Source organism: Herpailurus yagouaroundi, unplaced genomic scaffold (genome assembly GCF_014898765.1).
Source record: "Herpailurus yagouaroundi ecotype Mexico unplaced genomic scaffold, PumYag 569, whole genome shotgun sequence".
Lineage (NCBI taxonomy): Eukaryota > Metazoa > Chordata > Mammalia > Carnivora > Felidae > Herpailurus > Herpailurus yagouaroundi.
This window is the reverse complement of record NW_024412786.1, coordinates 2,011,082-2,022,103: the sequence shown is the minus strand read 5'-3', so window position 1 is coordinate 2,022,103 and position 11,022 is coordinate 2,011,082. Positions and strand designations below refer to the sequence as shown.

Genomic DNA, 11,022 nt, shown 5'->3' with positions numbered 1-11,022 from the left:
TACCTCAAATATTAAATGCTGCTTCTTACACGTGGACACAAACATTAACTTCTTTTCACTAAAAACGTATTATGTAAAAAAAATCTTTTAAAAAATATTTACTTATTTTTGACAGAGAGAGAGAGCGCAGAGGAGGAGCAGAGAGAGAGAGAGGGAGAGAGAGAGAATCCTAAGCAGGTTCCATGCTGTCAGTACACCGCCCAATATGGGACTCGAACCCATGAACCGTTAGGTAATGACCCAAGTTGAAATCAGTTGAATGCTTCAGGTGCCCCAGGAAAAAAATCTTATCCCTCGTGTATTCCACCATTTTTTTCTTAAAATAAAGAGTAATCGTGGAACAAAATACAAGCCTTTGGTCATGCCAACAGAAATTTATCAGATAGTTATCAAGTGCCTTTGCTCAAAGTTTAACGGATGTTTATGTGACTTGCTGTGTGCCGGGCACTGTTCTTTTTTTTTTTTTTTTTTAAGGTTTTTTATTTTTTGAGAAAGAAAAGGACAGAGCATGAACGGGGCGGGGGGAGGGGGGGGCGGTCAGAGAGAGGGAGACACAGAATCCGAAACAGGCTCCAGGCTCTGAGCTGTCAGCACAGAGCCCGATGCGGGGCTCGAACTCACAGACTGCGAGATCATGACCCGAGCTGAAGTCGGACGCTTAACGGACTGAGCCACCCAGGTGCCCCTGCCGGGCACTGTTCTAAGCCCTTTACGTATATTACTTCCTCAAATCGTTATGTGATTATGCCCATGTTACAGAAGAGGCACGAAGGGTTAGGTAACTTGTCCAAGATCAAGTTCCAGGTCCCCGGATGGAGCCCTGCCCATCCTTCCATGTCCTTGGTAAAGAGCTTCTTCTTGGAAAGTCTGCCCTGATTCCCTCAGTAAGGAAGTGCCCTCTGCTGCCACAGACCACACCCTGCCCTGTTGGCTGATGTGCTGGGCGTGTGTCACACACCCGGGCGCCTTGTGAGTTTGTGCCAGCTGAGGTGCAGCTCCCGCACAGGCCCATCCACGCTTGCAGGTGGGCAGTCGATAGCCAGCCTCAGCCCCACCAGCAGCCACTTGGCTTCTTTCTCTGCTACCCGTCATCTGACGCTCCCTCGAGGTGCCCTGAGGAGGTCAGCCCTCAAATGAGGGGTGCACAGGGTGGGGAGACCTGGAAAGAGGGTCCTCATCCCTGGAAAACTGGAGACCCCTAGCATCTGTCCAACCTGGAAGGTGTGGGAAGGAACTGGGAGAGAGCATCAGTGCGTCCTAGCTTCTCCCAAACCAGCCGAGGATACCAGGATTGTATCCTCCCTGTCCCTCTGTTTCCTCACTGGTCAAATGAGGAGGTTGGGTTGAGGACAGTCCCCCAGGAACCCAGGGCAGGTCCCGTGGGAATGAGTAAAGCAGCAGCTTTGTTACTCGTCCGGAAAACTTTTGGGGTTTCTGGCAAGCTGTCTGCTGGGCTTTCATTGGTTTATTCATTCATTGAACACCCATCATGCGGAGACAGTGTTGAGGGGATATACCTCAGAGTAAGACAGGCAACGATCCTGTTGCCCAAGAGCTCCCTCGGTAGCTCTGGTTTGGGGAGGCCTCCCAGCCTTCACCCACGGGGACTGCAGGCTTTGAACCAGAGGCTCAGGGTGTGGAGAAGGACTGAGGGCTTGGAGGAGAGACGCGTGTCCTCTGCCCCCTGCCTCTGGGCCACCTGGCCTCTCGGGGCATTCGTTTCCTCATCTTCTAAGTGAGAGGCTGGACTGCATGGCCCTGAAGCCTGCCCTGCCAGCCTGGGAAGGCAACCACCTCTTTGGAGAAGCCACACACACGGCCATTCAGGGTTAAACATTACCCACCCTGTGTCCCTCATCCCTGCCACTCCTCAGGGAGAGCAAGCCATAAACGCTGCCTCCTTCAGACTTCCTCCAGGGCTGTGGCCTCCTGGGAGGGGCCGCAGGCACCCTTGCTGACTGCCTCTCTTCCACCCAAAGCCAGGGTCTGGAGCGGGAAAGACTGGCGGTCCCGGTCTGGGGCTGGGGGCTGAGGTGGGGAGCAGTTGGGCCCTAGCTACTGCCCTCCGGCCCCACAGATGTGTTTTTCCTTGGTTACATCATGCGTGTGGCTTCCCCAGATCCTTCCCTGTGGAACTCCTGGACTGGCTTAATGAGCCCCTTAGGTGCCCGCCGCAGGCAAGGTGACCTGGCCCTCTTGGTTTTTCAGAAACAAAAACAATCCAGAGCAATCGAGGCAGCCTCACTGCATGGGGTGCCCCATTTCAGCCTCTGTCCCCAGACCCCTTACAAGCAGGGAGGGCCGGGCCCAGCCGTCATGCCCAATCCCACCCACCTGGGCATTTGAAATCATGAGCCTTCATTAATCCCGTGTTCCCGCAAATCTCAATGCAAAGAGCTTTCTCCTCGGCTCCTTCTTCTCCATCCTCAAAACAGCTTTGTAAAATAGATACGATTTCTCTGTCATCTGTCGCGTACATAGGACAGCACTGAGGCTCCAGGCTTCAGACCTTGTAAGTGCAGGGTGTGAGGGTCAAGTCTAACTCTAAAGCCCAGATTGGTTTCATGCCCAGTTTTAGGCAGAGCAGGGGAGGGGAGATGGTCACTCTCCAGGCCCTGCTCGTGACAGACATCACTAATCGACCATGGCATGGTCGATACAGCGAATCATTTGCAGTGCTCTTTTCTGAAAAGCTCAGAGGCAGCTGTGAAGTCCCCAACACAGCACTCCAGGACACCATTACCTATCAGAAGATCACGTCTACACTATTTGCCATTCCTGTGGTCCCACACCATCAGCCTGGAACCCTCAGGACTCAGGCACAATCCCCAGAGGCTCTAGTCACCAGAGCAAGGGACCCTCTGTGCTCCACATCAGTTGCTATGCTGCTCTCGGGAGGGGCTTCCTGGCTCCTCTGGGTTCCCCCAGACAGATGTCCCTTTCAAGCATGTCCCTCCAACCATCCAGGTTTGCCTCAGGCTCCAGGGCTAGCTAGGTCTTTAATAGAAGTTTTTATTATGAAACATTTCAGGTATATGTGTGGAGAACAATATCATCACAGAGTTTAGGCAACAAAACACCACAGACACAACTGAAATCCCCGTGTGGCCCCCCCCCCCCCCCCGTCAGCGCACCGCCCCCCAGGCCACCGCTCTCTGAATTTTGTGTTTCTCGTTCACAGGCACATTTCAGGACTTTTATTGCGTGTTTGCATACCCCTATCAGCAAACCCCACAGAAGTGATGTGGTTCAGACTTTCTTGCAGCTGTGGCCTTCAGGCAATTGGATGTTACAGACTTTCAGGCGCAGGCGCGATGATACGATACGTGCAGCCTCCATCGTCCACCAGGTCGTAAGTGCAAATATTTGTTAAACTGTTACTCCGCGCCGGGCGTGGTCGCAGGCGCCTTGCCTTCCTGAACTCGTTTGCTGCTCACGACAGAATTATTTTGATCCCCGCTTTATAGATTTGGGGGGGGGGAAGGCACAGAACGATGAAATTATGTACCCAAGTCACATAGCTTGGAAGCTGTTCCCCTAACTGCTAGACATCCCTCCCTCTACTGCTGCGTGGTCTGTTGAATGAAAACACAGTAATTTATCCATCTGTGCTCCTATTTAAAGGCCATCGCTTATTTTTGCACACTCGCCTCAACATTGGTGTCAGAGGGTTCGGGGGTGGTTGTATTACCTCGCTTAGTGCCTACATGAAGCCTGTGAGCGGGTATTTGTATCATCCCCCCGCCGCCCCGTGCCCTTTTAGGGATGAAGAAACTAAGGCTCGGAGAGGGTGAATCGATTTCTCAAAGCTGCACAGCTCCAGGGTGCCAGAGGTGGGCCGTGAACCTGGACTCATGCCATTCCAGAGCCCAGAGGCTCTCCCCATGTCCCGGATGAGCCCTATGTCCCCTACTGGCTTCTCCTCTTGGTTCCGTGCCTGGCAGCCTGCCCTCCCTCCCCCAGGACACCCTCCCCGTAACCGGCTTTTGGTCTCCCCCCTCCTCTGGCCACCCTCTGTCATTCTCTTTCCAGAGAAGGGGCCCAACCGGAAGGCCAGTTCATGTTAGGAAATTCCAGCCACGTGAGCCAACCGGAGCCAGGGATTCTGAGCAGCCCGTGGCTTTAGAAGAAACTGAAACTTGTCTTGCCGGGGGCGGAGTGGTCACCGGGGATTTAAAGAGCTGCCACTTCCTAGGGCCCCCAGAGGGCACCAGGAGGTCACAGTAGCAGAGGGACACCTCTGCCCGCCCCTTGCCTAAGCCATGCACCTCTGCGAGGGCAATGCGCTGCTGACGAGGACGGTGAGTACGGGGAACCAGGGACAGGGGATGGGGAATATGCTTGAGGGTCCCCAGTTCCCGGGCAGGGAGGGATGTGGTCAGGGCTGTGTGACCAAGGGATCCATACACCTCCTCCTGGGGGGCTTCAGGTCCCCCAGGTGATTGAAATGAGGGCTTTGGGGCTCTGCTATTTCAGAGCCAGCCTCCAGTTTAGAGCGTGGCCTCTGAGCAACCTGTCCCCTAACCCACTCTCCCTTCATTGCCTTGATGGGAACATTCTTTTCCCTCCCCAAATTCTCAGACTTGGCTCACCTTGGAGGCCCTGCCCCTCCCCCAGGACCCAAGTACCGAAATCCTACCCCTTTCTGTCCACTGCTGGTCTCTCCCCCAGGCTCCAGTGTCTTGGCACCCCCAGCACCTGGAGTGGGCCTGTCGTGACCTTGAACCGAGCAGCAGAGCGTCCTCAGCAGGGAGGCCAGGGTCCTGCCTGAGCTCCCTACACTCAGAACATATGTCCAGAGTGACCTAGGGGAGGGGGACTGGAGCTGTGGGGTCTCCAACATTCCCTCTCACCTGACCTTCCAAAGCTCTGGGCATTTGGGTTAAAATATTTTGTCTACATTTTCTCGACGCCCTAATGTGGGGACCAGGGCAGGGGGAGGGGTCCCGCTGTGAACCTTTTGAGTCCACTCACGCGTCCCTGCCGGGTTGCTGCCACACTGGAATGTGAGCCACTTGGGGGCAGGGGTTTTTGCCTGGTTCGTCTGCGGCTCTGTTCCCCTAGCTCAGTGGCTGGAGCGCAGTAGGTGCTCGATAAATATTTGTCGAGTGACTGAACATCAGCTTCGGGTCTGAGCTGGGCAGGGGCTCACAGAGCCCAATCGGACCCTGGCCCTGCCCTTGCAGGTGAAGCCCACACCTGTTTTATGGCCTGTGAGGAAGGCAGTGGTGGCTCCGTTGTACAGCTGAGGCGGTTGGGCTCAGAGAAGGGAGTGATTTGCCCAGAGCCAGATGGCTGGTAAGGAGAGTGTGGGTGTGGAGTCCGTTCTCTCCGGGTTCGAATTGAAGCTCTGGGCTTCTCTGTTTGTCCTCCCCCATCGCAGGCCGTAAGCAGGACGTGTGGGTGAGGCCGGCGTTCCAACATGGTGGGCCGTGCGAGGAGGGATGCTGTGCGCGTGCGCGCCCCCAGGGAGACAGAGGAAGGAGCCCCCTGGGGAATTGAACTGGGGAAGGTGTGGCTTTACAGATGGCCTGGACAGAGGGTGCAAGCCCCTGCTGGGACCCCTGACCCCTCCGCCTCACACCCTGCAGGATCCCGAGGAGCATCAGAGGCTGAAGAAGAAACACAAGAACCGCGCGGCCGCCCAGCGCAGCCGGCAGAAGCACACGGACAAAGCGGACGCCCTGCACCAGGTGGGGTTGCCTTCCCTTCCCCGTCCTGACTCCACTCGCCTGGCCCGGCCACCTCGTCTCCATCCGCCTATGGGCAGCTCCCCTTATACACCGCGTGCTTCCGGGTCACCTGAGTTTGAGAGAGGTGCTGAGACACACGCGGGGGCTCGGGGGACACAAAAAGTGCATTTGCAACCCAGCCCTGCCCTTAAGGCGCCCCGATCTAAAGAGAGGAGACAAGAGGTAGAAGCAAACAGAAGAACTCAGCACTCACGCTATGAGAAACTCTGGTTTAGGGTTAAGGTGGGCAGGCTTTAGGGTCCCAGCTGCGGCACTCCTAGCTACAAGGCACTTCCTTCACCTTCACTGTCCTCATCCAAAAAAATGGGGACAATAATCCCTGTCCCCTGGCAGGACCCCTGTGGAGATCAAAGGAGGCAAAGGAGCCTTGGAGGTGGGGGGGGGGCAGGAGAGGGTTCCACTGTACTTGCCTCTTGACCTTGGATGGTAACTTGACCTTGGATCGTGACCTGACCCTTAGAGCTTTTCTTCTTTCTCTGTGCAGAGAGCAAGGATACTACCAGTTCCATCCCAGGGAAAGGATTAAGACCTGGGCTCAGGACCTGGCCCTTGGGAAGGCCGCATACCCCTTAGTCCTTATAGCGATGAGTGAAATTCACAGCCCTCCATGCCAAAGGCCCTACGCTCTCCGTGACCCCCACCCCTACCCCTCCGCCCCCCTCTCCTAACATCCCACGCCCTGTTCTCCCTGTTCTTTCACTGGCCGAGCACATCCAACCTCAGGGGCCCTGTGTAGACCGTTCCCCTCTGTTCTCAGAGAACAGCCCAGCTAGACCTTCCCTTCTTTCCAGTTGTTTGGTTTATTTCTTATTTATTTTAATTAAAAAAATTTTTTTTAAGTTTTATTTATTTATTTTTGAGAGAGAGAGACAGAGAGAGCGAGTGGGGGAGGGGCAGAGAGAGGGAGAGAGAGAGAATCCCAAGCAGGCTCTGTGCTGTCAGCACGGAGCCCGACGCGGGGCTCGAACTCACACGCTGTGAGATCGTGACCTGAGTCGAAACCAAGAGTCGGACTCTTAACCGACTGAGCCACCCAGGCGCCCCTCAGTTGTTTGGTTTAAATGCTACCTCCTCAGAAGGACTTTTCTAAGCCATCTGATCTAAAGAGACGTCTACTTGTGACTCCGCTTTATTTTTCTTGTTAGCCCTGAACTTCAGTTACATATTCAGATATTTATTGCTTGTCTCCCTCACCAGACTGTAAGCGCCACGAAGGCAGGGAACGATTCTGTTCCTTGCTATTTGCCCATCACCTGGAACAGTGCCTGACAAACAGAGGGAACTCAGTAATGCCCTGTGAAGCGAATGACAGAGTCAGAATAGAGCGCTCTAGGAACACACCGGGGGCGGGGGGGGGGGGGCGGGTAACACACGGGTAGCAGCAGTAGGATGATACCAGAGATGAAGTCTGAGCTGGTCTTGAAGGATGAATCGTTTTCCAAATGGATGGAGGTAAGAAAAGGCATTGCAGGCAAATGAAGGAGCCCGGGCTTAGGTGTGAGGGAGCAGCACCCTGTAGATTGTCCCGAGTGAGGACCGATGTCCAGTAGGCTGTCCTCTGGCCGGGATAGGGGGCTTCATGCATTCATGTATTCATTCCTCCCAGAAATGCCTATCGAGTGTCTCCTGGGTGACAGGTGTAAGTCTTAAGCATTGGAGATACAGCTGTGAACACAGCAGACAGAAGCCCACCCCACACTCTCCGGGGCTCGTATTTTCATGGGGGAGCCAGCCGGACAAATAAATTGTCCGTGAGGCATCTGGGATGTCAGCTGGTGATAAGCGCTATGGGGAAAAATACAGGCCGCCGCGCCCCCCCCCCCCCGCCCGATGGCAACCTAACTAGGGAAGCCTTCCCTGAGGAGGTAACATGTGAGTAGCCTGGAGGTGGCCAATGAACGAACGAATGAACCAATGAGTGACTCAATTTCTGGAGTTGAATGGAAGCCTTTGGAGAATATATATATATATATATTTTTTTTTTTAGATTTTTAATATTTGTTTTTGGGAGACAGAGATGTGGCACGAGTGGGGGAGGGGCAGAGAGAGAGGGAGACACAGAATCGGAAGCAGGTTCCGGGCTCCGAGCTGTCAGCACAGAGCCCGACGCGGGGCTCGAACTCACGAGCTGTGAGATCGTGACCTGAGCCGAGGTCGGACGCTCAGCCGACGGAGCCGCCCAGGCGCCCCATAAGCCTCTGGAGAATTTAAGCGACAGGTGATCTGATCACATGTTTTCAAAACGTTATTCCATGGGCAGAGACCAGCCTGGAAGCAGGGCCTTTGATTCCGTTAGAATTTTGAGTTCATGCCCGAAGCGACATTTTTATGTAAAACATCCTTGCCTCCTCTTTTAAGAATTGTCCACGAAAGAGATGAGGTTGGGGAGGGGACCAGAGGAAGTCACTCAGCCTTGGGACCCGTGGAAAGAAAGTTCTTTTGTTGCTGTCGCTGTGAATGGTTGTTTAGAACTGCGTGCTATCAAGGGGGGGTCTCAGGACCCAGCGTCCAGCAGAACAGACCCTAACAGACGCTGACTCAGGGGTGCTGGATAGAACATAGTCGCCCTGTGAACCACTACCCTGGGCTCCTCCCACAGTGCCTCAGTGGGTGAGTCCTGGGCCCTGGGGAGGTCTGGCAGTGACACGAAGCAGCCCAGAGGTGCGTACGACAGAATGACCTCTCGGTTGTCATGAGAAGGCCGCATCGGGATCGGCCCGGGAGAGGAGGTTGCTGGAAGGCTGCCAGGGAGAGGAGACAGGAAGTGTGGCAGAAAGCAGAGTCCGTTGGAGGGACAGGAAGTGAAGGGGAGCGGGAGGTGTGAGCCAGGCCCGCCGTGCACGGGGAGGTGTGGGAGCCTTTAACGTCCGGTTGATGATGCAATTGCCGGATGGCTCCTCTGGGCCGAGAGAACAGAGTGGTTTGAGGGGCGCCCCGGTCGGTAGAGCTCCCAGGTGAGTGGAGGTGACAGGCTGGTGGAGCACGGCTGGCTCGGGGAACTGGTGGCGGGGATGGAGAGCAGCCCAATCTACCCCCGTAGGAGTAGAAGGGGCAAGACGTGGCGGGCGGTGGCGAAGAGCGGGCCAGAGAGGAGGAGCCAAGGGGCCCTTAGCTTAGACATTCAGATGGTAGTAGTATCTTCCCTCCTAAGTTAAGGAGCCTGGGGGCAGGGTACGGGGCTCGTGCTGGGACCCTAATGCCGCCTGACACCCCCTTCCCCACCCTTCTGCTTCTGCCCCCAGCAGCACGAGACGCTGGAGAAACACAACCGCTTGCTGCGGAAGGAGATCCAGACTCTGCAAGCTGAGCTGGGGTGGTGGAGCCGGACCCTGCATGCGCACGAGCGGCTGTGCCTGATGGACTGTGCCAACCGCTTGGCTCCGGTGCCCCCTGGCTGCTGGGGCCAGACTGAGCAGCCCCCGGACCCCATGCCCTGTGGACAATATGGCTTCCAGGAACAGCCGGGCCTGTTCCAGACCCCCGTCTCTTCTCCCTCGGCCCACCAGCTCTCTTCACACCTGCGGCCTCATAGTTCCCCTGGCCTCCTCCTGTCCCCTCTGCCTTCTCTGTCCCTTGGCTCCACCGCGGCCCCTGCACCCCCTCCCCAGCTGTCCCCCAGCCCTGTCCAGTCAGCCTCGCCCACTGGCTCCAGCCTGCTAAGGCCTTCCTCCAGGCTCGACGCCCTCCTGCCCAACCCCCCAGCCCAACCTGCCCCTCTACAGCCCCTTGGGGTGGAGCACCCCACCAGGGGGAAGCTGGGGTCCCCACCTGACAGCGCCACACCTGCTCTGGGGCTGGCCGGCCTGCAGGGTAGGGAGCACAAGCCTGTGTCGGCAGCAGCAGCAGACCGGCAAGGGCTGGGTGTGGATCCCAGTCCCCACCCACTCCTGGCCTTCCCCCTGCTCTCCTCTGCTCAAGTTCACTTCTAAACCACCCCCTGGAGCTGAGCCAGCCCCTTCCTGGGGCTGAAGGAGCAGCCATAGCACACAGGGACCTCCTCCATCACCCCTGGAGGTTGCCTTTCTTGGCTGACCCGCTGGCCCAGCATTTCACCAAGAAAAGAGAGTCATTCCTGCTGCCCACCACTCTGCCGGGCCCTGTCACTGCTATTATCTTATGTCGAGTCTGTGGTCATTGCGCAAAATCCGGATCGTCGCTCCCCTTTTTTAGATCAGGAGATAGAGGCCAGAGAAGCCGTGTGATGTGCCCAAGGTCACGTGGCCTTTTTTGGGATCTGAAACCCCACCATCTGCTCCTCCTTTTCTTGGTGGGATCCTGGCCCGGGCACCCTAGGAACTGACGTCCTAGAAAGCGGGGGCTGGCGTGAAGAGGTTGAAGTGCCGGGAGCAAGGAGGAGACCTTTCTTCTGGTCTGTGCCTCCCAGGGCCACAGATCCCTGCAGTCCTTGAAACCTCGCCCTACTGGGGCTGGTCCAGAGTCCAGGCCTAGATGGGGAGAGGCCAGCCAAGCAGGAGCCCGGAAGTGGACTCTTTCTTCCCTAGCCGTGCTTTCAGTGCCAAGGAACCGCACCTGTAAGTTGCAGTTGGGGAGAAGCCTAGAACAGTCTCCCCGGGGATGTCTGCTGGAGGGGCACCTATAGACATGCCAAGACCTCTAGGAGAGTCTCCAGGGTCAGCTCTCCAGGCTTTTCCCAAACAGCTCCCTGACTTTCCCAGGCAGGAGCTCAGCTGTAGTATCGGCTGGGATTGGGGGTGGGGGTCCTCACTCAGACTCAGCCCAAGCTCCGTAAGGGGCCTGAGCCGAGAAACCCCAATCCTCCACCTGGATTTTCACACAGACACTATGCAAGTATTTGACACGCTCCAAGATGCTGAGCACGTCTTGGCGTACGTGTTGTGGTAAATACATTAAAGTGTTTTCCAATTCTTTTTGCTTTGGCTAGTTTTTTTAAGCTCTGATTGTACTCTACATGATTGGAACTGAAGGGCCTTTGAAAGAGGAGGGAATAGTCTAGGGGCTTAGAGGTAGGCATCCCTCATGGGCCTCCCAATCTGACCCCCTCCCCATATTGCGGATGAGGAAGCTGAGGCCCAGAGATGGGATGTACTTGTCCGGGGCCACGCAGCTAGACCAAGGGTGATGGTTTCAGGATTGTGGGTGGTGCCGGGGGTGGGGGTCTGAACCACAGGTTCACGGAGAGCAGACTGGTGGGAGGAAAGCCAAGATACTTTTCACTGGAGGTCAGCGGGAGTCTGGGACAAGAGTTGATATCATGCGCCATGGACTGAGACTTAACGAGGGGCAGGCC

General features: G+C 56.1%; 1 protein-coding gene across 2 annotated transcripts; it reads left to right on the top strand.

The window, feature by feature from the left end:
* The first annotated feature begins 3,193 nt into the window (after window positions 1–3,193).
* Window positions 3,194–10,642, top strand: BATF2 (basic leucine zipper ATF-like transcription factor 2). Of its 2 annotated transcripts, none has more exons than XM_040465964.1 (4): window positions 3,194–3,352; window positions 4,033–4,301; window positions 5,592–5,693; window positions 8,999–10,642. In XM_040465964.1, the coding sequence occupies exons 2-4, from the start codon at window positions 4,263–4,265 to the stop codon at window positions 9,680–9,682; spliced, it is 825 nt and encodes a 274-aa protein (XP_040321898.1). In that variant the 5' UTR covers window positions 3,194–3,352; window positions 4,033–4,262; the 3' UTR covers window positions 9,683–10,642. The 2 variants fall into 2 exon arrangements, with proteins under 2 accessions (XP_040321898.1, XP_040321897.1); XM_040465963.1 differs by having other exon boundaries at window positions 8,996–10,642.
* Window positions 10,643–11,022: the final 380 nt, after the last annotated feature.

Bases quoted from the DNA above. Each gene is read 5' to 3' on its own strand.
- BATF2 (XM_040465963.1), top strand. From the start codon at position 4,263: ATGCACCTCTGCGAGGGCAATGCGCTGCTGACGAGGACG. The intron at 4,302-5,591 runs GTGAGTACGGGG...CACACCCTGCAG, and splicing joins ATGCGCTGCTGACGAGGACG to GATCCCGAGGAGCATCAGAG. The intron at 5,694-8,995 runs GTGGGGTTGCCT...TTCTGCCCCCAG, and splicing joins AAGCGGACGCCCTGCACCAG to CAGCACGAGACGCTGGAGAA.